At 42.5% G+C, this 27,440-nt stretch overlaps 3 protein-coding genes across 3 annotated transcripts; 1 reads left to right on the top strand and 2 right to left on the bottom strand.

The window, feature by feature from the left end:
- Window positions 1-10,827: 10,827 nt before the first annotated feature.
- MYCFIDRAFT_177329 (uncharacterized protein) lies at window positions 10,828-14,283 on the top strand (the record flags this gene model as incomplete). The annotated part of the gene is made up of 20 exons (XM_007931146.1): window positions 10,828-10,950; window positions 11,000-11,043; window positions 11,075-11,273; window positions 11,314-11,416; window positions 11,443-11,518; window positions 11,550-11,842; window positions 11,881-12,423; window positions 12,452-12,474; window positions 12,504-12,657; window positions 12,690-12,758; window positions 12,833-12,934; window positions 12,981-13,252; window positions 13,274-13,306; window positions 13,333-13,382; window positions 13,411-13,592; window positions 13,668-13,978; window positions 14,008-14,028; window positions 14,062-14,153; window positions 14,197-14,240; window positions 14,267-14,283. 20 exons carry the CDS (start codon window positions 10,828-10,830, stop codon window positions 14,281-14,283), a joined length of 2,751 nt encoding a protein of 916 aa, XP_007929337.1.
- Window positions 14,284-14,319: 36 nt separating this feature from the next.
- MYCFIDRAFT_78127 (uncharacterized protein) lies at window positions 14,320-15,117 on the bottom strand (the record flags this gene model as incomplete). Its single annotated transcript, XM_007930749.1, has 1 exon — window positions 14,320-15,117. One exon carries the CDS (start codon window positions 15,115-15,117, stop codon window positions 14,320-14,322), a length of 798 nt encoding a protein of 265 aa, XP_007928940.1.
- Window positions 15,118-15,182: 65 nt separating this feature from the next.
- On the bottom strand, window positions 15,183-16,971 carry MYCFIDRAFT_156146 (uncharacterized protein). The gene is made up of 3 exons (XM_007931145.1): window positions 16,684-16,971; window positions 15,995-16,631; window positions 15,183-15,913 (listed from the first exon to the last, which is right to left on the bottom strand). The coding sequence occupies exons 1-3, from the start codon at window positions 16,767-16,769 to the stop codon at window positions 15,227-15,229; spliced, it is 1,410 nt and encodes a 469-aa protein (XP_007929336.1). The 5' UTR covers window positions 16,770-16,971; the 3' UTR covers window positions 15,183-15,226.
- Between the last annotated feature and the right edge of the window lie 10,469 nt (window positions 16,972-27,440).

The following is a 27,440-nucleotide window of genomic DNA, read 5'->3' as shown; positions in this document are numbered from 1 at the left end:
TGTCTTCGTGTTTAGTAGGGGCTTCATCCCCCTCGCGTAGGTAATATAGCTTAAGGAGGGATATATAGAAGGTGTTATAGATAGTGTAATAAGGAGGAAGCTACAACTAATAGGCCTATGCGGAGGAGCCCTTAACTTCTCGAATACGGAATAGACTAATATATCTTAGTGCGAGCTTAGGCCTTGTTTTACCGTTAGGTAATAGGTGTTTGCGGATACGGAGGTTCTTAGTACTTAGTATAACTATATCGCCTTGCTTAAAGGTTATCGGTATATAGTGTTTGTCGTAATAGGCCTTCTAATAGGCCTAGGCCTTTACTAGTTTGTTAGCTATCTTAGCGTGAATCTCTCGCATCTTTTAAACCCTCTTAATAGCCGCTAGTGTCTTAGGTATTAGTACTTAACACGCTTCCCTTTCCTTACACTCGGCCTCGAGCGAGGTAAATAGATCTTATAGTAAGGCAGCGTTCTAGCCTATTATAGCAAAATAAGGGGAGACCTTAGTAGATAAGTAGACACTGTTATTATATACGAATTTAGCTAGTTATAGGAGGTTGACCTAGTCCTCGGGGTTCTTATTAATATAACTGCGTAGGTACTGCTACAGGGTAGCATTCTGCCTCTCTATTTAACCGTTAGTCTCTAGATAGAAGGCTATTAATAGCCGATACTTCAGTCTTAGCTATAGGCATATTTCGCTCTAATAGTGCGATATAAATGTCGAGCCCCTATCGGAGACTATCCCCTTAGGGGTTCCCTAATAGGTATAGAAGATGTTACTCTATAGCGCCTCTACTATATTAATAGCAGTCTAGTCCTTGCGCGCCGGGATATATCGAGCGCCTTTAGTAAATCGATCTACTATAACAAGGATAGCGTTATATACGTCCTTACTGCCCCTACGCTTAGTAGGCGGAAGGCCTATAATAAAGTCTATTATAAGCTCTATAAATAGCTTATAGGGGATTAGTAATAAGGACAACTCGCTAAAAGGCTAATACTTCGGTGCCTTAATACGTTAGTATACAGCATACGTATTTACGTAGTCCTTTATATCCCGCTTACTATTTAGCTAGTAGTATATACGCGATAGTAGCTCGTGCGACCTCTCTATACTATAGTAACTAGCAAGCTTACTATCGTAGTGTCGCTTAAGAAGTTCTTGTCGGATCGAATGTTTAGCGGGGACATAGTATCTGCCCTTAAACTTTAAATAACCTTTGTTATCGATCGACTAGTTACTCTTACTAGATCGAGTCGTTCGCCTACTTACAAGCTTGTCGATACGTTTAGCAGCAAAGGCGTCCCTCTGCTAAGCCCGTAATAGCTTATCTATAAACGATTAACTATCCCTATTTATAAGGTTATTTAATAGTACCCTCGCTATTAAACGAGGTACGTATTATATGTATCTAATAGCACTAGCAGCCGGATTAACTACATTAGTGCTTTGATCGCTATTACTGTATATAGCGATATCGACTAGGGAGTTATTATAACTTCTCCTATCTATGTCCTTAGCCCTTGCCTTAATACGTACTATTAATATAGCAAGAGCATTAATATGCTTTAAGCCGTCGCGGAGTCTAGTAAGCCGCTTATCCTACGCGTGCTTATTAACAATACGGGCTATAGCAATCTTATACTATAGGGTTAGAAACAAAGAATTAATGTATTAGGTCTCGCTATCGTAATTAGGTCGCCTCGATAGGCTATTAGTAGGGTTACTTACGCCTAGCTAGTATAATATATTAAAATCAAACCCGGCGAGGTAGACGGCCTATCTAGCCTGTCGACCTATAACCCTAGTAACCTTAGTAATGCTACGGAGGTTGTTATAGTCTATATAGACCTATATTGTATGTTAAGCCCTATCGAGGTAGTGCCTCTAGTACTTAAAGGCCTCGATAATAGCTAAGAGTTCTTGCTCGTAGGTCTCGTAGCGACGTTCTATATCGATTATCTTCCGTAAAAAGAAGGCAATCGGGTACTAATAATAGTCCTTGTCCGATTGTTAGGATATAATAGCTAATATAGCAAACTGTAAAGCGTTAGTCTTAATGCGGATTAGTTTGCTTAGTACGAAGTAGTATAACAAGGGGACTTTAGTAAAGCGCTTCTTTAAACCGTTAAAAGCGGCTTGTGCTCTATTAGTCTATTTAAACTCTCTAGATAGATTAGCCTTAGTCTTAGTAAGCTTAGTCAATAGCATTATATGCCTCGAATAGCCCTTAATAAACCGGCGGTAGAAGTTAGCAAAACCGAGGAATAATTGAAGCTCTTTAATAGACATAGGAACAGGCTATTTAGTAATCGTTTTAATCTAATTAGGATTAGCCTTAATACCCTCGGTTAATACGAGGAAGCTAAGGAAGGACACCTCCTTAGTAGCAAAGATGCATTTAGAAGGCTTGCAATATAGGCTATAGGCCTATAGGCGGTCGAGTACCTTACGTACGGCGGCCTAATGTTCCGCAATGTTAGGTAAGTATATATAGACTAGGATATCGTCTAGATAGACTACGTAGAGGTAGTCTAATAGGCCTAATAGGGCCCGATTGATATAGGACTAGAACGTTATAGAGGCATTAGCTAGTCTAAATAGCATAACTAAATACTCGAAATAGCTATAACGGGTATAGAAGGCTGTTTTCTATTCGTCGCCCTTACGAATGCGGATACGATAGTATATATCCTTAATGTCTAATATAGTATAGAAGTGTGCGCTAGAAAGGCGGTCGAGGGTCTTATTAATAAGCGGAAGTAGACAGCGATCTTTAATAGTAATAGCATTAAGCCTACGATAGTCGATATAGAGGCGTAGGCTACTATCCTTCTTTAGAACAAACAGGATAGGTGCACTAGCAGGGCTGTTACTATATCGTATCCGGCTATTAGCTAGGTTTTCTTCTAAGTATTTACGTAATATAGCAAGCTCTCGTTTACTAAGGTTATAGAGGGGCCTAAAAGGGACCTCTTTGCCCTCTATAATGTTAATCTTATAATCCGTCTCTTTGAATATAGGCAATGTCGATACTAGGTAGTGTTTAAATACCTCGATATAGGTCTCCCTAATAGTCTAGGGTATGCGAGCGAGCTAGTTAGGGTCTATGCTATTAGAAGGCACAGGTTTATCGTTATTACTACCGAGTAGGTCGGCAGTCGGATTAGCTAGAGTTAGGTTGCTAATAAATAGGACCCTAATATCGTTAGGGCACTCGCTAATATCGATATACTTAATATCCTCTTTCCTAGCGATTCTAAATCGCTACTTCTAGATACCTAAGTCTATAACTATAGCGTAGGATTTAAGAATAGGGTTGCTAATAACGATATCGGAGGGAAGGCTATCTATATCTACCGTATAGGCAGTAAAGTCTAGTAGGCGTTTATTTCCGAGGTCGTCCTTTAGGACTATAGGAACATAGTATGCCCTATAGGTCAAGTGCCGAGCGTTATTAAACTAAGCAAGGGTTAGCAGGTCAGTTCTAGGCAATTGTCGAAGGTCTAATTGCTTAGCTAGGCGATAGCTAATACGGGCACTAACTAAATTTCCTAGGTCTAGCGTAACCTTAGTTTTATAATTGTTCCTATATATATCCCCTACGAGACAGGTACGTATAATAGCTAGCACAATGTCGATAGTCCTACGCCGTACAAGGCTAACAGTTAGTGCGGCGCTTATTCTTTTTTCGAAGGTTGGCCTATAGGGGTAGCGTTAGCGGCTAAAAGGTGCTTATAGTGCTCGGCGGTAGTACGGTCGATTCGGGCCTAATCCTTAGGTTTGTCGCATTGTCCTAGTAGGTAGCTAGTGCTGTTACAGTTAAAGCATTTCAATCCGGTTAGTAGACTGCCGTAGCTGTTGTTATTGTTAGTAGAGCGGTTAGCATTATAGGGATACGAGCCCCTTCTACGGCCCCTATTACGGCCTCCTCGGTATAGCCGTTAGCTACGACCTCTCCTACGGTTATTATTACTGTTCCTATTATTAGCACTGTTGTTTTAGTAGGAACCTTGGTTTCCTCCGCGGGTACTACGGTTAGTAGATAGTCGTATCTTAGATTCTAACCGTTGCTGTAGCTATACTGCGCGCTCTGCAGTTTTGACTTTAACTATAAATTGAATACGTATAAGATTGGCCTGTTTAAATATACGGCGGCGGTCTAATTTAAGGACTAATTCCTATCTCAATTTAGGGCGTATTTCGGAGATCTAGATAGAATTAGTTTTAGTCGAGAGGTCGTCTTCGAGGGTCTTTAAATAGGCCTTAAATAAGCGAGCCGATTAATTAGTCTTTTGTTTAGCTCGAAGGTACTAGTCCTAAGCGTGTTATTGCCTTAGTATAGGGTTTCTAAGGGTGTCTAGTATAATAGTTTTATAGGTCTGCTACTAAACAGCAGTCTAGTTATTAAGGGAGTTAAAATAGTTATCCTAGGTGCGTTTTAGGTCGCCGTTAATGTACTGTATAGCATAGACGACTAGTAAATAGTTATTTAGTAGAGCCCTTAGTGCGTTTCGTTAGTTAAGCTTATAGTTACGAATATAGTCGTTATATTGCTTTCGACTAGAGCTATTAAACACAGTGCAGTCCTTAAGTTTAGCATCCTTCTTTTAGACTAGGACTAATAGTGAGGAAGGCCCTACTATCGGCTTAGTATTAGTTGTTAGGGCCTCCTAAAGGCGGCGAATTTCGAGGAGGTTGTCCTTTAGCTATTGTTCTTAGCGCAAGGTAGTAAGCCTATTTTAGGTAGCTTCTTAAAGTCTCGCTACTAGCTAGGGGCCGAAGGCTAGCTAGCTATATCGTCGATTAACAATGTTGTTAAGAATGTCGTTAACAGGCAATTCTAGATTATTACCTAGAATTATAGGTTCTTCTTTAGCAGGCCCTCTAGTAGGCTCTTTAGTAGGAGGCACTTTAGCAGGCACTTTAGTAGGTACTATGCTACTAGCGTTGTCGTTGCTAGCGCTGCTAGCGGCAGCACGGTTGTTGTTGCTTCGTAATAAGCCGGCTATTATAATAAGGGGTAGCACTAATAATGTATTATAGGCCCCTATAGTGCGGATATAGCGGAATTAGTAGATATCGGCTTAGTGCGATTAACTTAGTGTAATAGGCCGTATAGAAGGCCTTGCTTAATAATTGGTACGGTTGTTTAGTAGAATAGTACGTATAGGTCCCGTTCTTCGGGCGCAATATAGTTAAATCGATAGTTTCCGGGGCTATACCGCTAAAAGCTTAAAATAAGGACTATCTAGCTACTACCCTTAAAGGATAGATCGAATACTATATAAGAAGGGTTATATTAGCAGGTAGATAGGGTAGTAGTAGGTATAAGTAGTATTCGATAAGGAGCTAGAAGAAGAGGGAGGAAGGTAGGCAAGTTAGCCTATTACTAAGCGCTAAGCCCTGCCTAAGGCACTAAGACCCTAGCTTCAGTTAGCCTAGTTACATACTAATTACGTGTAGCCTCTTTGGCCCTAACATTACTAACGTAATAAGGCCCTTCTCTTAGTATTTAGGTCTCCCTCTTATTCCTTTATCCTATCGAGGCTCTAAGGCCTAGGCGGTCGGCGGAGATAGCGCGCGTATAGGCGAATAGTACTAGCAATAATAATAATAGCACTATAGTACGAGGTAGCGGTATATTAGAAGACGGCGCGCGGCTATATTAGTAATAGTATTACTAAGTATATTGCTAGTCGAAGAAGGAAATCGGAAGCAAGGTAAAGTTAGCGCTAAGACGGCTAGCGCCGCTATTATTAATATTACCTGCTATTATCGCTATACCTATAAGAACAACCTTACCTATACTATAGCCTAAGGCTAAGACCCTAGGTTAAAAAGGGTTAAGCCGTTTAAAGGGCTTAGAAACTAAAAGGGTTTAACGATTAATAGACTAACTAAGGGCAAAAATATAGAGCTAAGCTAGCTAGGGTCGATCTTTCGGATAATAGGTTACTCCTCGATCTTTCCGACCCTTTAAGCGAAGCGAAACTTAACTATTGTATTTATAATAGCCTTTACCTATAGAAACTAGACGAACTACGTTTTTGAAAAGATAAGATTAATTAATAATTAAAGGCTACTAAACCTAAGTAATTAGGGCTAGCGAAACTACGATAGTAAATAATAGCCCTTGTAATAATAAGAACAAACCCTTAGAAGCGGACATTTCTAGGTCTTTTAGAGTAGACGCAAAGAACTCGAAACGATATTACTTAGAACGGAGGTAGTACTAAGGTACCTCGTACGCCTACCTATTATAGTAGGGAAGACGCCCTCGTATTATAATTAGTCGATAGCCCTTAATTCTTATAGATATATATTACTTTATTATATATAAGGATAGCGTAGTTAGAGTTGAATATTGTATTGTATTAGGAGGTAAGGTTTAATATAGTTATATAATTAGGTAGTTAAGCGTTTAATTTAGCGCGGCTAAATAGCCCTATTAATGTGCTAAGTTAGCGGTAATAGAGGTTAAGATTAGAACGTAGATAGGCTACGAGAGCGCGGCCTTTAGAAGGGAAGCGTATATTAGAGGCTATATGTAATTAGTATATAACTAGCTCGAGTAAAGCTAGGGTCTTAGTGCCTTAGGCAGGGCTTAGCGCTTAGCGTTAGGCTAACTAGCCTGCCTTCCTCCTTCTTCTTCTAGATCTCTATCGAATACTACCTATACCTACTACTACCCTATCTACCTACTAATATAACCCTTCTTATAAATACCTAGATAGTATAGCTTAAAGCTATTAATCTATAAGAATTATACTACTAGACTTACTAGCTAGAGGATAACTACTAGTAATTAGGGGGTTATATATAATATATCTTAGCCTCTACTAAGGTAGTATATCTATTCTTTTAGTATATGTTCTATATATAGCCTAAATAATTAAGTTTTATTTATATATTTTAAGCTAAGGTTAATAACTTTTACTACTAGTAAATTTACTACTAAAGTCTAAATCGCTATTTTAGTATATAGCTAAAGTCCTATTCTCTCTTACTATAGCAATTAGCTAAGTAGTACTTAGTATTTGCTATAGATATATTTAATTTTTAACTAAATATTTAGAAGCCTACTAACTAAGAGTCTAAGGGAATTAATAGCGCGCGTCTAGACTAGTTACGGTAGCAAACTACTACTTAGATACTAGTACTTATACTAAGCCCTACTAAACTATATACTATAGCTAAAACAAACTACTATATAACTTAAAAAAGCATAACTATAATTAAGAAATATAAGATTAGTAAATTTTCCTTTATAAACTAGGGCATAGATATATAGAAACTAAAATTATAATATTCTCTAAAACTAGTATCGTATTCCTAGAACCTTATAAATAGCTATATTATATATATTATAAAGATACCTAGGCCTATAGCTATAGAGTCTAAGAGCCTTTAGCTATCGAAGTTTACTAGCCTCGGTAGTCGAGATATATATACGATTAGTAATTAAAACAAATACATTGCAAGCTGCTAGTCTTAGAACGCGATAGTAGTCTATAACACTTCCTAGTTACTATATTACCCGGTAGTTTAGGATTAAGCAATTAATAGCAACTAAGCAAATAGAAAATGGCCGTTAGAAGCTTGTAGGCTAGGCGAAGGGTTTTGCATAAACAATAAGAGCAGATTGATAGAATATCTGCCTTAAGGATCGCACGTATTACAAGCCCGACTAAGTGTTGGAGACAACTTAGACAAGAAACCTCGTAGCAAGTACCGGTACAGCTTCCCTACCCCGAATGTAGAGGCTGTTAGATTGCTTTAGGAGGGTAGGGATGTGAATCCACCGTAGATTAGCAATCGCCCTTGTATAGCGTCTTCGTATATCGGAGTGAAAGTTAGCGTCCCTAGCCCTAGAAGGTATATAATATTAGCACTTCCGGCACTACTAATTGTAGTGTTCTATACTAAATCGAGGTGTTAGCGCCGCGGCTAAGCATAGCACCTATAGGAACGCTTAGCTATTAAACCTTCCGACTAGAGTTACGTATAGGCACTATCTAGGGCATAAGACACTATCTTTTAGTAGATTTAATAATATATTATTTATAAGCCTCTTGCTATATTGAAGAAAGGAAGAAGGAGTGATTTAGAAGTGCGAGAAGGTTATTGTATAATTAGGAGTAGGTCTACGCTAGATTAATAGTATTCGTAGGGAGAACTCGAGTATAATTACAGAGGAGGCGCGGAGGAGCGGTCGGCGATAAATGGGCGGTTTTAGTAGTGTTTGCGTATATAGAGTCCCCTATTAAATAGTTAGCTTCTCTCTCGTTCTCTTCCTTCGTAATGCCGTATACTTACACTAACGAGTAGCACGCGCAGAATAGCCGCAGAAGAGGTTATTCTAGCGCTATTTGCACTCGTAGTGCGCTACCTCTTCGCGATCAACGATATATTAACCTTCTAGAGGTATACCGTCTACTAGACTAGCGCCGTCTAGCTCTAATCGAAGCCCTCGAACAAGGTAAGGAAGATAGAGCGTAGTTGCGCCTGCTTTCCGACGTCGTAAGTAGCCGTAGTAGAAGTCTAACACTATTAGTTATGCCCTCTATCCGTTTACTTAGTTCAACCCCGGTATTCGATCTAGCTCTATTGCCTTATCGGTCTAGAAGTCCACTATTGAGGCCGGCTCTATCGTAGTAGTTATCGTCGCAGTTGTCGTAATCTCGTCGCTCTTAGGCTTAGCTTCTACGGTTTAATAACCCTCTTCGCTATTAATTCTATATCTAATACCGTAACCGTACGCTATCTATTCTACTACCTGTTTACGACCGTCCGCCGGAATATAATAAGTCGGAGATACAACTTCGAGAGCAGCGCGAGCTTAAACAGCAACTTCTAAGCCAAATACGTCGTCTATAGGTTAAGGTTCTCGATTTGACTAAACAAGAGTCTTAATCTTTAGATAATAACTCAGCCTCGGTTCGGATTACCCCGCGTGCCCGGCGATTCCTATTAGACTAGAGTTAGTTAACCGAAACGCCGACTACCGATTCTTAGGCTTTAGTCCTAAATATAGAGTAACTCTCTTAATCGATACAATATACTAATTTATTGTACCCGACACTGCCTGCTATACTACTTACAAATCGTCCCTCTAGCTAGTTAACTCTGCTAACACTTTAATCCCTTCTTTTTAGACCGCTAGGGCTATTGCTAACGTACGAAATCGCGACCTAACAAACTACCGAAGAGCGTGTCTATCGCCGAGCTGTCCTACTATACAAACTGCGTACTACTATTAAACAACTGTACCGAATAGCTAAATAGCCGATTATTTACATCTTAGAGTAGTCTCGGAGGGCATTGTCGACTATCTATCGCATCGTTTACGAGCCTTTCACTCCTAGGCGCTACCGAGCCTACCGAGTCGACGAATTCGACTATTCGCACCCTCCTCGAGAAATTGTCCTCGCCTACGTACCGATATAACGACGAGGCCGCAGGCTCTATACGGATAGATAAGAGCGCTAAATCGTCGAATTTATTACTTAGAATTCCATAACACGCCGTATAACTTTTTAGGAAGTTAGAGACTTACTCGGCTTAACTTGTAGTCCTGTAACTATCTCTCGCATCTATAGGAGGCATAGTTATCGCCGCTGCGTTATACGCCCTCGGCCCTTCTATAACGACCGTATTCGACGACTCCGCCTCGAATAGGCTTAATACTATTAACACTTTACTAAAGAAGACTAGGCGAACGTTCTATAGAGCGACGAGTATACTATACGCAATAGATTATATAAGAGGCTCTTTGTTACTCGACTAGTTAGTAAGCGCAACTAAGACTGTTATTCGAGGCCTCGCTTCTAACGCCTTCCTTACTAGATAATTTGGGCCTATATTAGTAGTATTAGCGGCAAAGGACTACTCCTACTATAGGACAAGTAATAGGGCAATATTAATAAAGAGTTATATAGTGCGAAGGTCTTGCTAATTGTTTAAGAAGAGATAAGTCGGATAAATGGCCTTATTACTAGCTAACAACACCCTCTCGGATACGAGCCTGCCTTACTATTAAGAATAGCAGTCTTCTAACAAGACTCGGCGCCTATATATACGGCTAGACACACACTTAACTAACTACGAGCTCGCCGCATTATTGTTATAAACAACTAGCTACCTTTATTACTAGATTTGAACCCTATCGAGAACCTATAGCGAGTAATTAAGCAGGCAATTGAACGCCGTAGAAACAGACTAATAGGCCGTAACCTTTAGCTAGCAATTATCGAAGAATACTACAACGTATCTATAGAATTAGTGCAGGAATGGGTTAATAGTATACCGGCTCGTTGTCGTACAGTAATTGACGCTAATAGCGGTTAAATACAGTAGTAGATAGCAGTCTTTAAACTAGCCTTCTATACGGCTTCAAAAACACCCTCCTTCTTAACCCTAATCGTTACTAAACTAGCCTTCTATACGGCTTTAAAAACACCCTCCTTCTTAACCCTAATCGTTACTATACTAGCTAAAGAACTAAGGTTCCTCGAAATCGCACTAATTGGCTTCTAACACCTAGTTACACTATACTTTGTATAGCAAGCGGTGCCGCTTAATAAGGGTTACGACACCCTAGAACGCATTAGCGCTCTTTCACTCCGATGCGTTAAGACGCTGTATACACTATGTAATATACGGGTGTATACTAGGTGTATACAGGAGAGGGCCTACATTAATACCTCGATATCTTAAGAAACCCGACCGCCGACGGCGCTGAGCCTGTATCTCGGCTGTTATCCGCGAATTGCATGACTCCTCTATGAGTGTATACTAGGCATCCGACCTCGAGGGCTGTGTACATGGTGTATTACACGCTGTATACACGATACACTGGATGGTGGGCTCCATCACTATGGGAGGGACCGGGATACGCTGTCGACGTCGGGGAGCTAAGTTTAGGAGCCGTTCCTGTTCCTGCATATGTATAATTGAGCTTGTAATAGGTAGCCGGCGATCATCCCGATTCTGTAGTGCCACCGTTTTCCGCTTAACATATATGCGCAGACGCTAGCGGCGTGCGAGGAGTATATTCAGGTCCGCGAGGAGTGTGCTTGATGAGCATGGGCGCCATCGAAATCACGCGGTACTAGAGAAGAGCCTGCCGCGCGGTGCTCCATTGGCCACGCCGCACGATATCGATAGTTCTGCCTGTAATGCCGGGTGCTGCCACACTGTATCATATTATTACAGGATTGCGGTCGCCAAAGTATGCTACTACACGACGGAGTACTACTACGGAGCTACTGTCCTACCTACATGTCCCGTATCGTCCTTCTGAGTTCCAGTTCTACAATAGCCCCCAAGACCTCGCATTTCTGTCTCTGCCTCTACCCCTCCCCTCACAACTCTGTATTATCGTATACCTTGCCTTGCCATTCCCATTCGGCTGTGACCTGTCTTCCGCTCCGTCACAGCAACACCGGTAACTCTAGTTGTAGCAGCCGAGCGACGCCCGCAGCAGGTGCTTGGACAGCATTACAACCTTTCCAGGTTCCGGGATAGAGCAGTGCACCACACACAGTGAGACCTTCACTGCGACATCCTTGAGCCACGCAATCAGCACAACTGGAACAAGAACTCCCTGCTCGCCTCGCTCGCCCACCCATTCACCAACCCATCCGATCGACATTAGCCTTTCTCCAACTGCATTCTTGCTGTACTACGAACTTCGAAGCCTACCTGCCGAGTCGATACTTGCGCCCTGCCGCACCCAGCGAGACGCTAGGCTATATACCACCAATCTCCCGCCCACCCAAGTCCTCCGATCCAGCTACGGAGCCTTGAAGCCAAAATGGCCACTGCCAACGATACCACGTTTGGAGCTTCGATCGTGCCAACACCGGAGCGCCCAGCACAGCTCCCACACCTCGTCACCAATTCTCCTGCACTTACGCCTGCAGTCTCGCGGAGCAGCTTCCAAGACGAATACACTGGGCCACACGTACCTCCACACTCCCCCTTCTACCAACACCCACCTTCATCAAACGAGCTATCCTTACCGCTGTCGGCCACCAAACATGCCAAGGTGCACCAAGTCCACGAGAAGGACCTTGAGAGTGGCAACGACACCCCACTCACGCCTCACTCCTACGACGAACACCCCTTCTCGGCGAAGACGGCTGTAGAGCACACGAAAGAATGTCAGATGTGGCCCTCGACACAAACACTGAAGCAAAAGTACAAGGAAGACAAGAAGCAGAGAAGGGCGGCTCGAGGAGGCTGCTGCATGCCCGTCCGCGCACAATGGAGCAAGCTCGGTGCGAGGAACCGTATCCTGGTCAAGATTGCTATCGCCGTTCTTGTCATCGGCATCGCCGTGGGCTTAGGAGTGGGCATTTCTGCCGCCGTGAAGGGATCATACTTTGGTACGCCACGCCATGCCGACGCAGACATGCGTAGATTTACATGCTAACTTTGGGATAGTCAACGATGGCAAGAGCAGCCAGGTGCACCGGTGATCCGACGAGAAACCTAGTATGCCTCCGCACGTTCGCAGCTCGTGGTGTTTCAGAGCCAGCAGCTGACCCTCACGCGTTGCAGATTCCGCCGCTTCATCGAATCATCTTACTCGCTACTTTCCCATCGTACTTATCTCGTCGCCTGCCCAGAAGATACCCATCATACTCGGAGTCCTGTTATTGTGCAGCAGTTGTTTGGCAAGGCGTTTGGAGTTATTGGCTAGCAGCATCATCAACAAACATATGGAGGATCTTAAATATCGGCACTGGAAGTACATTTAGAGAGGGGTACAAGTGTACTCGTAACGGCCGACTTAATAATGTTTGCGCGCTGCGTTGGCGCCAGAAATCAAGGAGCAGATCGCAAGGCGATGCTTGACTGGAAAACACCACCCTAGCTCCTTCCTTCGATCACGAGGCGTCACTTTGGTCCTCAACAGTATTCGCAGTCTCGTTTTGCGCTACTGACTGCCGGCCACATGCCATGAATACAGTAAGGCGACAGGCATGCCAACATCAATGTGGCTGGAGACCTATTTGCAGATATGACAAGCCTTGGCGACCTGTGAAGCTGACGAAAGCTGCAGCGGCGCAGAAAGCTCAATGCCTGGTTTGCGAGGACACCAAGATTCTTGTCACATCGTCCAAGACAAATCCCGCACCTCTGCGCACTGTCTTGACTCTCACAATCCCCAAGAAGAATACCGACCCAAGCCAAACCCATGCTGGCACTCACCGAACTGACTTCATCCGACTATTCCATATAGTATGCTCATGCCAGGCGTAGCTGGGGCTAGGTAGCTTCGTGGCCAAGAACCGCGTCACTTTTCTACACATCTGAAACAGCTTGGACAAGTCGTAGATGGTACGCAGCAGGCATGGGAGCAAGATAAAAGGTAGGGTGTAGGATCGAATCGAATTGAGATACATGTCCTTTACTCGCTTCACAGAACAATTCCGTAACAATTCCGTATCATCCGAAAGAGAAAGAAGAAAGAAAAAACCCATGGCGATCAAAGGCGGTCTGCTCCGTATGATTATGATCACAGCTTATTTTACAGCTCTGATTTGTTCTTTACTTATTGTCGGGAGTTTCGCTTGGGTATGTCTGTAGAAAATCTTCACCCCTCTTCCCTCCTTCCCTCACTAACCCTCCCTCCCTCCCTAGTTCACAACCGTAGACGCCACAACCCACAACGCCGCCACCCTCGGTCTCGCCGCCGTCGTCCTCCTCTACACCGCCATCCAAACCCTCCTGATCTGCTGCACCGCCGGCATCAGCCTCCTCTGGCTCTTCTCAATTTTCGGCGATGCCGTTTCTCTTATCCTGATGATCGCCATCGCGGGCATGAATCGCAGTGCGAGGTTTGGGTGTAGTGGGAATCATTGGAGGGATTGGGATGATGAGACTTTGGAGTTTTTGAGGGAGATTTGGAGGGATGGAGGTGTTCTGGCGTGTAGGTTGTTGGTGGCGGGGTTTGCTTTGGCTTTGGTGAGTTGAGAATACTTACTACTATCTAGGGCTGGGGGAGGGAAGAGAGAGTGGATGTTTTGACTGATGGTTTGCTTGTCTAGGTTGCGATTTTTATGTTTGTTGTTACTATCATCTGTCAGGTTTTTGTGAGGCGAGGGAGGAGAGGTAAGGTTGTCAAGAGTGAGGGAGATGGGTTGCCGCCTTCTGCTACGCCGGCCTATATGTGAACGGTTGAGTGAGTTGATAAAGGTTGACGATGCTTTTGGTTGGTCTTGGATTTGTGAAGTCACTCGTTCTTGTATACAGTTTGTTTGCTTGCTTGATACCTACAGCTGTCGATTTTAATGATGAATTCATGTTCAGAACCACATACCCGGCCACGCCACCTGAGGTCCATATCCATACCCATGTTGAGGCATCATATCCATCGTCCCTCGGCCGTTCGGCCCCGTTGCTGGAGATTCCTTGAGCATAGAATTCATTATCGAATCAGTAGTCAGATCCAGCGAAGTCAGTCTCTCCAGCATGTTCGCCGCCGCGGTGAAGACCGTTCCGTGACTCGGGTCCATGCATCCGAATTCCAATGACCCGAGCTCTCCACAGTGTATCAAGAAGTAGGCGTGCACCATTTCATGCACAAGTGTGCCAAGAACAGAAGTCTTGGGCACAGCTTCCCACTTGTGATTTGTCCGCAACGAGATCGACACCCTTTTGCGATTTTCCCAGGCGCATGCAGACATCGTCACCCCGATGGCAATCTCTTCTTCGCCATCAAAAGGTCTCCAGCGTAGATATACTCTTCTTCGGAGATCGCCATTGAAGAAGCAGGCATCAATGTCGTCGAACATCTTGATGATGAGGTCCCATGTGAGTTTTTCGCATTTCATCGCCTCACGTAGAGCCTTCCATCTGTTGTTACTTTTCGCATCGGGTCGCTGATACGTGCACAGCCGTTCGTAGGCTTGTTGGAGTGAGATTCGAGGCGGGTTGGTTCGAAAGCCTCTAGATCCAGGGCCAAAGAGCGGATCTTGAAGGATCCTGAGTTCTTTGGAGTCTACTGGGTATGGAGTGCCATGACCATTGCGAGCAGTCATGTTGTCGGCGATAATGTTGTTGCTGTAGAATTGGGCCATTGCACGCGAGGCGTCCCAAGCCATTTTGGGTTGTCGTATATGCTTATGTTGTAAATGTGGACCGAAAGAGAAGAAATCAAATGTGCGGTCGGAGTTGAGAAACTTTCAATTCACCAGATCCTCGCCGCCTGATCTATAGAATATGCTCCTCCTTCTCTTTCTCGCGCCGCCACGCCTCGAAGTCATAGCCTACGTCTTCTAACCTTCGTGCCTTGTGGCGAGCTTCGCCTAGATCATTGAAGGCTTTCTTGATATTTGGGAACCGTTCTCTTATCCAATACTGCTTCTCCCTCCAGTAGGGTGGCTTTTTGCCTATCGAGCCGTTCTCGTCAATGCTGACAGCCCAGTCGTGAAGCGTGTTAAGGTAGTCTGCGTCTTTTGGAAACTGCAGCACGTGGAATGACGTTCCTTCGCCAGCCTCCCTGACGTTGTCTTCTTCCCATGCCCTCATTTCTTCCTCACTTGGGAGCGTTAAGCGCCCAGAGAGCACTCTTGCAACCAATGCCGACTGCACTTCCGCAAATGCAAATGGGATGACCTTTTGGGTCAAGACCAGGAATGACAGGGTAGGTCGTTGTCTGTAGAACAGATGATGGTATAAGTTCTCCACCCTTCGACCTGTAGTTATCACTGGAGGATCAAGAGAATCCAGAAATGGATACGAATAGAAGTAGCCAGTACAATATACGATGGCATCGATGTCGGTCTCGGTGGTGCCATCTGCAAACTTGACTCCTCGGCTTTCCAGTAGATATTCGATGATCTCTGGCTTCTCTTGCTTCTCCGGCGAAGCTCCACCAACGTTGAGATATGATTCTGACTTCTGAGATATCAATAATGGCAATTTGCAAACAGTGGCTATTTGAGCACCAATATCGATACCAGAAGCAGAGTTCCCGACGACGATGACCTTCTTGCCGGCATAGTTCTCAGGGTTTCGATAGTACTTTGAGTGTGTGATACGGCCCGGATAAGCTCTATTCCAGTGCTGGATGCCAGGCACGTCCGGTATATACGGGACAGCATAATGGCCACTGGCCACGATCACAGCGTCGTATACTTCTTCCACAGGCGTGCTGGCTAGATTCTGATGCACCGCCTTGGTTTTGACTAGCCACTGATCTTGGCCATGAGGCCGTACGTCCAGGACTTGTGTTCGGAATTGTATCAGATGCAACACGTCCTTCGCGTATTGCTCGGTATACTCCAGCACGTCCTCGTGTTTTGGAAATAGCTGGCGGTCTCCTGGCCATTCAAGATCTGAAAAGGCCATCAGATCACGAGGGATATTTGTTTCGAGTCGCTCATAGATTGCAGTCATAAATTGTGCTTGCTCCTGCGCATCTTGACTCGGCTCCTTAGATGTATTGCTACTCTTCCATATCGGCCGCTCTAAACGCGCATGTGGACTGGTTTGTGGTATCGGAAAATCTTGGGCGGATTCGGCATCGCATGGGATGTAGTTCCACTGTCCTCCAACCGTAGTTCGCTGCTCAATGATGGTGATGCGTGAGAAGGCATGCTCTGCAAGTAAGTACCTACCTTTCCAATCAGTCCCATGCCGCCATGTGAGAAGGCGGACTGTCGTACTTTGCCGCTGCTAAGCCCGATGGTCCAGCGCCTATGATGGCTACGTTGTTCGCTCGAAAGCGTTGGCGAGGCGGAAGTGAGCCCATATTCCTTGCTCTTGCCGTTGATCTACATCCTCCGCTCGCTCGAAATGCCGCCAGCACGCTTATATAGAAGAATCAGAGGCAGAATGATGAATAGAATGGATCGAAGCACGTCACCGGCCGCTTGTCGGCAATGTTTCGCTTCGGCCTCAACGACATCCATCACCATTCAATCAGCAGAACAACAGATCAGTTACGAGTCGAGAGGCGCTCATGATGCTGGAGAGTGTGCACCATCGATCACACATGGGAGACGACGCGACCACCGCAATTCAGTGGGCTGCCATGTGACACGTAAGCTCAGTCACATGACAGCACGTGACTTCTTGGCAGGAGAAGGATTTCCACACTGTATTTTAGACTACAGAATAAGCAGAACATAGGCAATCAACGAAGCTATATTGAACCGCTAGCAAGGCAGTATTACGTAAGTAATCTACTGCGCTATGCGTGATAGTTATAAGCCCGGAAATCCGTAGTGTTAGAGACTTCTATAGTATAAGATAACAATTAGCAGTCTTAGTAGTACTAAAACACTATTTAATTAAGCTTCTATAAGCACTTACAAGATCGATATATCGTTAATAGCTCTCTCTTCGGCTAGTCGCCTCGGAGGAACTAAATATATTACTCTTTAAGGGCCTAACGACTAGGACCGCTAGTTTAAGCAAACTAAGACACATCTCTCTAGATATAAAACCTAGATATATACTAATCCTTATACGAGTAAACTAGTAGAGCTAGCTTAGCCTATAATCCCTATACTAGACGCGGAACGTATACTAGTTAACCCTCTTTACTAGTAAGGAGTTAAAATAGCTATAGATATCTATAGGATCTAGTTAGCGGACTTTAATCGATTTAGGTTAGTACGTAACAAGTCTATCGAATACCTAGCTACTACTATAGACGTACGCTATTATTTAGAAATTACTAATAATAACAATATAATAGTACTAATACTACGTATTGTTCTTACGCGTCTAAAGGATAAGCTTGCTCTAAATATATAATAGCAAAGAATAATAGTTAGTAAGGAACTAGCTCGCCTAATAGGATTACGACAAGTTAAGGACCTAGAATAGTAGTATAAGGAATAGCTTAACCTATATAAGAAGATAAGGCGTATATAATACTTAGAACTAGATAACCTAGTAGTCTATCTCTATATAGCAGTTACGAATATAGATAAAACCTACGGAAAGGGACTCTATATAATGCATTAGGCCTCGCCTAATACTAATCACTTCCTCTAACTAATTAATATAGTACGAGAATATGCCCGCAATATACTAGGAGCCTCTATTAAGAAAGGGTTATTATTTAGCATTATCTACGAGGAAACAGGTAAAGCTAATACTACTTCTCCCTAAGCTAATGCCGCTCTACAAGTAGCTAAAGACAATAACAACAAGAACAAGAACCGTAGTAGCAGCCGTATACCGAAGACGTGCGCTAAGGTAACTAGCGTTAGTAAGAAGAAGGCATATAAGAACCGAGGCAAATGTAACGTAGTAAACTATCGCCTTCGTAACTAGGTTAAAGAGAAGGATAAGGACAACAAGTAGAAGGCTAAGCTAAAGTACTTTAAAAGCTACCTACGTAAGAATAAGAGCTTCTGTCTAAGGCAGGCTAAGTTCTTTAAGGACCTACTAGCTATTAAAATTGCTTAAGAACACTATAGATTAGAGAGTAGCAATAGCGAGGATTCTATACCGGATAAGCTCTCCCTTGCCTACTTCTTCTACGCTAATATACTATTATTTGCTAGAGCAGTCGGGCCTACTACCTACCTTAGTATAGCAGCGTTAATAGAGTGGAATCCGTTTAATAGCCTAATATATAATAGTAGCTTAAACTGCAATATTATTAACTATCCTAGTCGCTTCAATTTTATACTACTTCTGTTACTAGCCTCCTTAACTGTAGCAACTAGTACTAGTTACAACAAGGTAGTAGCTATCGGAATAGCATCCTTTACGGTTATAGCTATTAGTAGCAAGCCCCTATAGATTAAACTAAGGGAATGCCTTTATATCCCTAACTTCTATACTAATATTATAGGAGGTGCCTTCTTCTTCTAGCGTAGATTTAAGCACTAAGAAATCGATGACACCCTCTATAGCCTATAATACAAGCTACTAGTTAAGTTTATTAGACTAACCTAAGGAATGCCCTACTTCGACATTGTTAGCAAAGTAGATAAAGCACTACTACTAACTAAGTAGCTAGTCGACTTAGACAATAAGCCGCTTAAATACCTATTCTAACTCCCCCTATCGTTATATATAATAGCTCGCCGCTCCGTACGCCTACTGCTACTAAGAAAGCTTACACTTAAGCAAATATATAAGGTGTTCGGTATAAGAAGGGTATATTAGCAGGTAGATAGGGTAGTAGTCGGTACGAGTAGTATTCGATAAGGAGCTAGGAGGAGAGGGAGGAAGGCAGGCAAGTTAGCCTATTGCTAAGCGCTAAGCCCTACCTAAGGCATTAAGACCCTAGCTTTACTCGAGCCCGGTTATATACCAATTACGTATAACCTCTTTAGTCCTAATATACGCTTCCCTTCTAAAGGCCGCGTCCTCGTAGCCGGTCTTTATTCTAGTCTCAACCTCTATTGCTACTAACTTAGCAGGTCTAATAGGCCGCTTAGTCCGCGCTAAATTAAACGCACAACTACCGATTATATAACTATATCAAACCTTACCTCTAATATAGCATAATGTACAACTCTAACTGCGCTATCTCTATATACAATAAACTATAAAGTAATATATATCTATAAGAATTAAAGGCCTTCGACTAATTACAATACGAGCGCGTCTTCCCTATTGTAATAGGTAGACGTACGAGGTATTATAGCACTACCTCCGTTCTAAGTAATATTATATCGAGTTCTTTGCGTCTACTCTTAAAAGACCTAGCAATATCCGCTTCTAAGGGTTGTCCGCTTCCGAGGGTTGTTCTTATTGTTACGAGGGCTATTATTTACTTTTTAGAAAAAACACAGCTCGTCTAGTTTCTATAGGTAAAGGCTATTATAAGTACAGTAGTTAAGGTTCGCCTCGCTTAAAGGGTTAGAAAGATCGAGGAGTAACCTATTGTCCGTAAGATCGACCCTAGCTAGCTTAGCTCTATAGTTTTGCCCTTAGTTAGTCTATTAGTCGCTCAATCTTTTAGGCGGCTTAAAGTTTTAACTTAGCCTTAAAGTTTTAATTAAAGTTTTGATTAAGGTGCCTTAGGCTCGTAGTATAGGTAAGGTTGTGTCTATAGGCGTAGCGACAATAGTAAGTAATGTCGATAATAGCGGCGCTAGTCGTCTTAGCGCTAACTTTACCTTACTTTCGATTTCCTTCTTCGACTAACAACACACTCTATAATACCGTTACTAATATAGCCGCGCCGGCCGTGTCGCCCTTTAGTACGAGCGTAACGCCGTCGTTACTATTATTATTACTATTACTATTCGCCTACGCGCGCGCGCGCCTCTATCGACCGCCTAGGCCTTAGGATCCTAATAGGACGTAGAAACAAGAGGGGCGTTAAGAGGAGGACCTTATAGGGTACGCTAGTAAGGAGGTAGATTCTTTAAAAGAGTAGGCGATTAGTTGACAGTTATAGTGCGCTCGTTAGTACTCGTTACGCGTTCGTTATCGTAGTATAGTCTTATTATCCTTTGCTAACAATTGCTTGCCTCTAATTAGTTAGCTTAATAGCACCCTAGGGGTAGCATTGTTCCTAGGCCCTAGTAGTAACATTATAGCCTCTTAGCCTTCTTCTTGTCCTTCACACTAGTCTAATACTCGTCTAACAACTTAGTTATATCCTTAAAAGAGTCTTTAGCCTCCTACGAGTCCTATTTAGGTAAATAGCCTTGCTATCTTAGGAGGTACTCCTTCTTGCTTTATCTAGTCCGATGCTTTAGTATGCGCTCTATAGACTATAGTTCTTTACTATTAGCTAAGACTTCTTCTAACTTAGTAGGCGCTTTATCGCCTTCGCGCTAGCAGTATAGTTTAAGGAGGGATATATAGAAGGTGTTATAGATAGTGTAATAGGGTAGAAGCTATAACTAGTAGGCCTATGCGGAAGAGCCCTTAACTTCTCGAATGCGGAATAGGCTAATGTATCTCGGTGCAAGCTTGGGTCTTATTTTGCTATTAGGTAATAGGTGTTTGCGGATACGGAGGTTCTTAGTGCTTAGTATAACTATATCGCCTTGTTTAAAGGTTATTAGTATATAGCGCTTATCGTAGTAGGCCTTTTAGTACTCTTAAGCCCTTATTAGCTTCTTAGCTATCTTAGTATAGATTTCTCGCATCTTCTAGACACGTTCTATTACCGCTAGTGTTTCCGGTACTTAACGCGCTTCCCTTTCCTTACGCTCGGCCTCGAGCGATAGTAGGTCTTGTAGTATAGTAGCGTTCTAGCCTATTATAGCTATGTATAGTAATATCTTAGTCGATAAGTAGACACTGTTATTGTATACGAATTTAGCTAGTTATAGGAGGTTAACCTAGTCGTTAGGGTTCTCGTTGATGTAACTGCGCAGGTACTGCTATAGGGTAGCATTCTGCCTCTCTATTTGACCGTTAGTCTATAGATAGAAGGCTATTAATAGCCGATGCTTTAGTCTTAGCTACAAGCAAATCTCGCTCTAATAGTAAGATGTTAGTGTCGATCTACGATCGGACACGATCCCCTTAGGGGTTCCCTAATAGGTATAGAAGATGTTAGTCTATAGCGCCTCTGCTATATTAATAGCAGTCCAATCCTTACGAGTAGGAATGTAGCGAGCACCCTTAGTAAATCGGTCTATAACGACTAATATAGCGTTAAAGACGTCTTTGCTTCCTCTTCGCTTAGTAGGGGGAAGACCTATAATAAAGTCTATTATAAGCTCTGCAAAAGGCTTCTTTAGAACAGGGAGTAAAGACAACTCGCTAAATGGTAAGTGCTTTAGTGCTTTAACTCGCTAGTATACTACATAGGTCTGTATATACTCCTTTATATGCCGCTTACTATTTAGCTAGTAGTATATACGCGATAGTAACTCGTGCGACCTCTCTATGCTATAGTAACTAGCGAGCTTACTATTATAGTGCCTCTTTAAAAGCTCTTATCTAATCGATTGTTTAGCGGGGACATAGTATCTGCCCTTAAACTTTAAATAACCTTTGTCGTCGATCGACTAATTACTCTTACTAGATCGAGTCGTTCGCCTACTTATAAGCCTATTAATACAGTTAACAGCAAAGGCGTCCCTCTACTAAGCACGTAACAGCTTATCTATAAACGATTAACTATCCCTATTTGTAAGGTTATTTAATAGTACCCTCGCTATTAAACGAGGTACGTATTATATACATCTAATAGCACTAGTAGCCGGAACTACTGCAACCTCTTCTATAGTGCTGTCGCTATATAGACTATTACTATAGATAGCAATGTCCTTAATCGAGTTATTATAGCTCGAGCGATCTACGTCCTTCTTAACGTATACTAGAAGAACGACAACTCCGCTATAGTATTTGTTGCCGCCGCGGGGTCCGGAAGTCCGCTTATCCTACGCTTGCTTATTAACAATATAGGCTATAGCAATCTTATACTATAGGGTTGGAAACAATAAATTAATATACTAAGTCTCGCTATCGTAATTAGGTCGCCTCGATAGGCTATTAGCAGGGTTACTTACGCCTAGCCGATATAATACATTAAAATCAAACCTAGCGAGGTAGACGGCCTATCTAGCCTATCGACCTATAACCCTTGTAACCTTAGTAATGCTACGCAGGTTGTTATAGTCTATATAGACCTGAATTATATACTAAGCACTATTAAGATAGTAGCGCTAATGCTTAAAGGCTTCTACGATTGCTAAGAGCTCTTGCTCGTAGGTCTTATATCGACGTTCTACGTCGATTATCTTTCGTAAAAAGAAGGCAATCGGGTGCTAGTAATAGTTATTATCTAATTGCTGTAACATAATAGCCGATATAGCGAACTATAAAGCGTTAGTCTCAATTCGGATCTGCTTGCTTAGTACAAAATAGTGCAATAGGGGCACTTTAGTAAAGCGTTACTTTAGACCGTTAAAAGCGGCTTGTGTTTTGTTAGTCTACCTAAACTCTCTAGAAGGGTTTGCCTTAGTCTTAGTGAGCTTAGTTAATAGCATTATATGCCTCGAATAGCCTTTAATAAAACGGCGGTAGAAATTAGCGAAGCCGAGGAACGATTAAAGCTCCTTAATAGACGTAGGAACAGGCTATTTAGTAATTGTTTTAATCCGATTAGGATTAGCCTTAACACCCTCGGTTAAAATAAGGAAGCTAAGGAATAACACCTCTTTAGTAGCAAAGGTGCATTTAGAAGGTTTGTAATATAGTCTATAGGCTCGTAGGCGGTCGAGGACCTTACGCACTACGGCCTAGTGTTCTGCAATATTAGGTAAATGTATGTAAACTAGGATGTTATCTAGGTAAACTATATAGAGATAGTCTAATAGGCCTAAAAGGGCCCGATTGATGTAGGATTAGAATGTAGCAGGGGCATTAGCTAGCCCGAATAGCATAACTAAGTACTCGAAATAGCTATAGCGAGTGCGAAAGGCTGTCTTCTATTTATCGCCCTTACGAATACAGATGCGGTAATAGGCGTCCTTAATATCTAATGTAGTATAGTAGTAGGTACTAGAAAGGCGATCGAGGGTCTTATTAATAAGCGGAAGTAGATAGCGGTCTTTAATAGTAATAGTATTGAGTCTACGGTAATTAACGTATAACCGTAGGCTACTATCCTTCTTTAGAACAAACAGGATTAGTGCACTAGCAGGGCTGTTACTGTACCGAATACGGCTATTAGCTAGGTTTTCCTCTAGGTACTTACGTAAGATAGCAAGCTCTCGCTTACTAAGATTGTAGAGGGGGCTAAAAGGAACCTCTTTGCCCTCTATAATATCGATCTTATAATCCGTCTCTTTAAATATAGGCAATGTCGATGCTAGGTAGTGTTTAAACACATTAATATAGGTCTCCCGAATAGGTTCTAGTATACGCTTAAATTGTTTAGGATCTATGCTATTAGGGGGCACTAGCTTATCGTTATTACTACCGAGCAGGTCGGTAGTCGGATTAGCTAAGGTAGGTGTTAGGTTGCTAATAAATAGGACCCTAATATCGTTAGGGCACTCGCTAACATTAATATGTTTAATATCCTCTTTCCTAGCGATTCTAAATCGCTACTTCTAGAGGCCTAGGTCTATAGCTACAGCGTAGTACTTAAGAATAGGGTTGCTAATAACAATAGTGGCTCCCCTATGCAGGTTGTCTATATCTACTACGTAGGCAGTAAAGTCTAGTAGGCGTTCATTTCCGAGGTCGTCCTTTAGGGCTATATAAATATAGTAGGCCCTATAGGTCAAGTGCCGAGCGTTATTAAACTAAGCAAGGGTTAGTAGGTTAGTCTTCGGCAGTTGTCGAAGGTCTAATTGCTTAGCTAGGCGATGGCTAATAAGGGCACTAACTGAATTTCCTAGATCTAGTATAACCTTAGTTTAATAGGTAGTGCCCTTCGTATCCTATATAAGGCAGGAGCGTGTTATAGCTAGTACAATGTCGATAGTCTTACGCCGTACGAGGCTAACAGTTAGTGCGGCGCTTACTCTTTTTTCGAAGGTTGGCCTATAGGGGTAGCGTTAGCCGCTAAGAGGTGCTTTCGGTATTTAGCGGAAGTACGGTTAATTCGGGCCTAGTCCTCAGGTTTGTCGCATTAGCCTAGTAGATAGCTAGTACTATTATAGTTAAAGCACTTCAATCCGGTTAGTAGACTGCCGTAGCTATTGTTGTTAGTTAAGCGGTTAGCATTATAGGGATACGAGCCCCTTCTACGGCTCCTATCGCGGCCTCCTCTATATAGCCGCCGGCTACGGCCTCTTCTACGATCGTTACTATTCCTATTGTTAGCATTGTTGTCCTAGTAGGAACCTTAGTTTCCTCCGCGGCTACCCCGGTTGCTACGGTTAGTACTAGCTAGTCGGATTCTTAATTCTAGTCGCTATTAGAGCTAAATAGCCCGTTCGGCTGTTTCTACTTCGACTATGAATTAAATACGTATTAGATTAGCTTGTTCGAACACGCGGCGACGGTCTAATTCGAGGATAAGCTCCTATCTAAGTTTTAGGCGTATCTCGGAGATCTATATAGAATTAGTCTTAGGCGGAAGGTCGTCTTTAAGGGTTTTTAAATAGGCCTCGAATAAGCGAGCCGATTGATTAGTCTTCTGTTTAGCTCGAAGATACAGGTCCTAAGTATATTATTGCCTTAGTATAGGGTTTCTAAGGGTGTCTAGTATAATAGTTTTATAGGTCTGCTACTAAACAGCGGTCTAATCGTTAAGGGAGTCGAAATAGTTATCCTATATACGCTTTAGGTCGCTATTGATATACTGCATAGCGTATACGACTAAGGAATAGTCGTCTAGTAGCGCTCTTAGTGCGTTACGCTAGTTAAGTTTACAGTTACGAATATAGTCGTTTTACTGCTTCCGACTAGAGCTATTAAATATAGTACAGTCCTTGAGTTTAGCATCCTTCTTTTAGATAGGTAGTAAAGAAGGTCCTGCCGCTAGCTTAGTAGTAGTTGTTAGAGATTCCTAGAGGCGGCGAATCTCGAGAAGATTATCCTTTAGCTATTGTTCTTAACGTAAGGCAGTAAGCCTGTTTTAGGTAGCTTCTTAAAGTCTCGCTACTAGTTAGGGACTAAAGGCTAGCTAGCTATATCGACGGTTAACAATATTGTTAAGAATGTCGTCGACAGGCAATTCTAGGTCGTTACCTAGAATTACAGGTTCTTCTTTAGTAGGTCCTATAGCAGGCTCTTCGGTAGGAGGCACTCTAGTAGGTGCTTTAGCGGGAACTGTGCTACTAGCGTTGTTATTGCTAGCGCTGCTAGCGGCGGTACGGTTGTTGTTTCGTAATAAGCCGGCTATTGTAATAGGGGGTAACACTAATAATATATTATTAGCCCCTAAGATGCGGATATAGCGGAATTAGTAGATATCGGTCTAGTATACTTGACTTAGTATAATAGGCCGTATAGAAGGCCTTGCTTAATGATTGGTACGGTTGTTTCGATAGAATAGTATATATAGGTCCCGTTCTTCGGGCGCAATATAGTTAGATTAGTCTTATTCGTAGCTATACCGCTAAAAGCTTGAAATAAGGACTATCTAGCTGCTGCCCTTAAAGGGTAGATCGAATACTATATAAGAAGGGTATATTAGTAGGTAGATAGGGTAGTAGTCGGTACGAGTAGTATTCGATAAGGAGCTAGGAGGAGAGGGAGGAAGGCAGGCAAGTTAGCCTATTGCTAAGCGCTAAGCCCTACCTAAGGCATTAAGACCCTAGCTTCACTCGAGCCCGGTTACATACCAATTACGTATAACCTCTTTAGTCCTAACATTCGGGCACCTAGGTACTAAAAGAGCAGAAGAGCTAGTTAATAGGGTTAATAGAATAAAGAGGGAGCATATATATAACAATAAGGTACTAAGAACCCTATAGTGCCCTATATATATACAAGTAAAGGGAAAGAGGCTTATTTCTAGGAGACTAAGGCATTATAATATGTTAATACTAACTCTATATAGACATATTGCAGCCGACCTGATATAGCTAGATCTAGCCTATAACGGGGACTAGTATATCTTCTACGTATACGACCTAAATACTAGACTTCACTTTATATAGATAATTAGTAATCGCTAGGAATTAACACTCCTTTAGTGCTAGAACTAGCTAGCTACCTTCGTACGTAGCATTAGCAGAGACATTATCTGTTTATTATCTAATAATAAAGGAGGTATATTAGGCTTTCGGTTTCGATCCTATCTACGTAATAACTACACTACTTAGAGGCTAACAGCGCTATATACATTAGAATAGGACCTAGCTAAGCGAGCAGGCCGCACTATTATTAAGGTAGCTCGAGCCTTAATAATACACGCTAGGTTTCTACACAGCCTATAGCTAGAGGCAGTTTATATAGCAACCTTCCTAGGTAACAGATTACTAAGGTTACGCAATGCCGACCTACTAATACGTACACTATACGAGATTAGTAGTGGATATAAGCCAAATGTAGCCTATATCTATTAGTTTAGAGCAAGGGCATATCTAGTGATCTACGGCACCGAGACAACTAATAGCAAGAGAAAGGCTATACTACTAAGCACTATGAAAGTGGCCTTACGCACCTATATTGGATACCTGTGTAGTTATAAGGGACACTCTATCTATCGAATATAGGTGCCCTTACGAATAATAGTGCTACGTATAAGAGACGTTGTATTTAACGAGACTAAGTTCTATAATAGCTATAATAATAACCTAGGTATTGTTATAACTAACTAAGAGCTTGTAGAAGAATATAGTAATCTCGAAGAAGTACAAGCACCTACCTCGGAGCATTAATTTAACGAGCTTCGAGAAGCATATAACACGCCTCTAGATCTTGTTAGGTTTAGAGCTAAGGGGGTGGATACACTAATAGGTCCTAGTCGACTTACAATAGTTAACTCTATAGGGCCAGCAGATAAGCCTACTAGACAAGACCTACCTTAAGAACCACTATTAGTACTAGTAGCTAAGTAGCAGCTTATATAGGTACCTTAACC

The sequence above is a fragment of the Pseudocercospora fijiensis genome (assembly GCF_000340215.1).
Source record: "Pseudocercospora fijiensis CIRAD86 unplaced genomic scaffold MYCFIscaffold_7, whole genome shotgun sequence".
NCBI classification, from domain to species: Eukaryota; Fungi; Ascomycota; class Dothideomycetes; order Mycosphaerellales; family Mycosphaerellaceae; genus Pseudocercospora; species Pseudocercospora fijiensis.
This window is presented reverse-complemented; position numbering and strand designations above follow the sequence as displayed.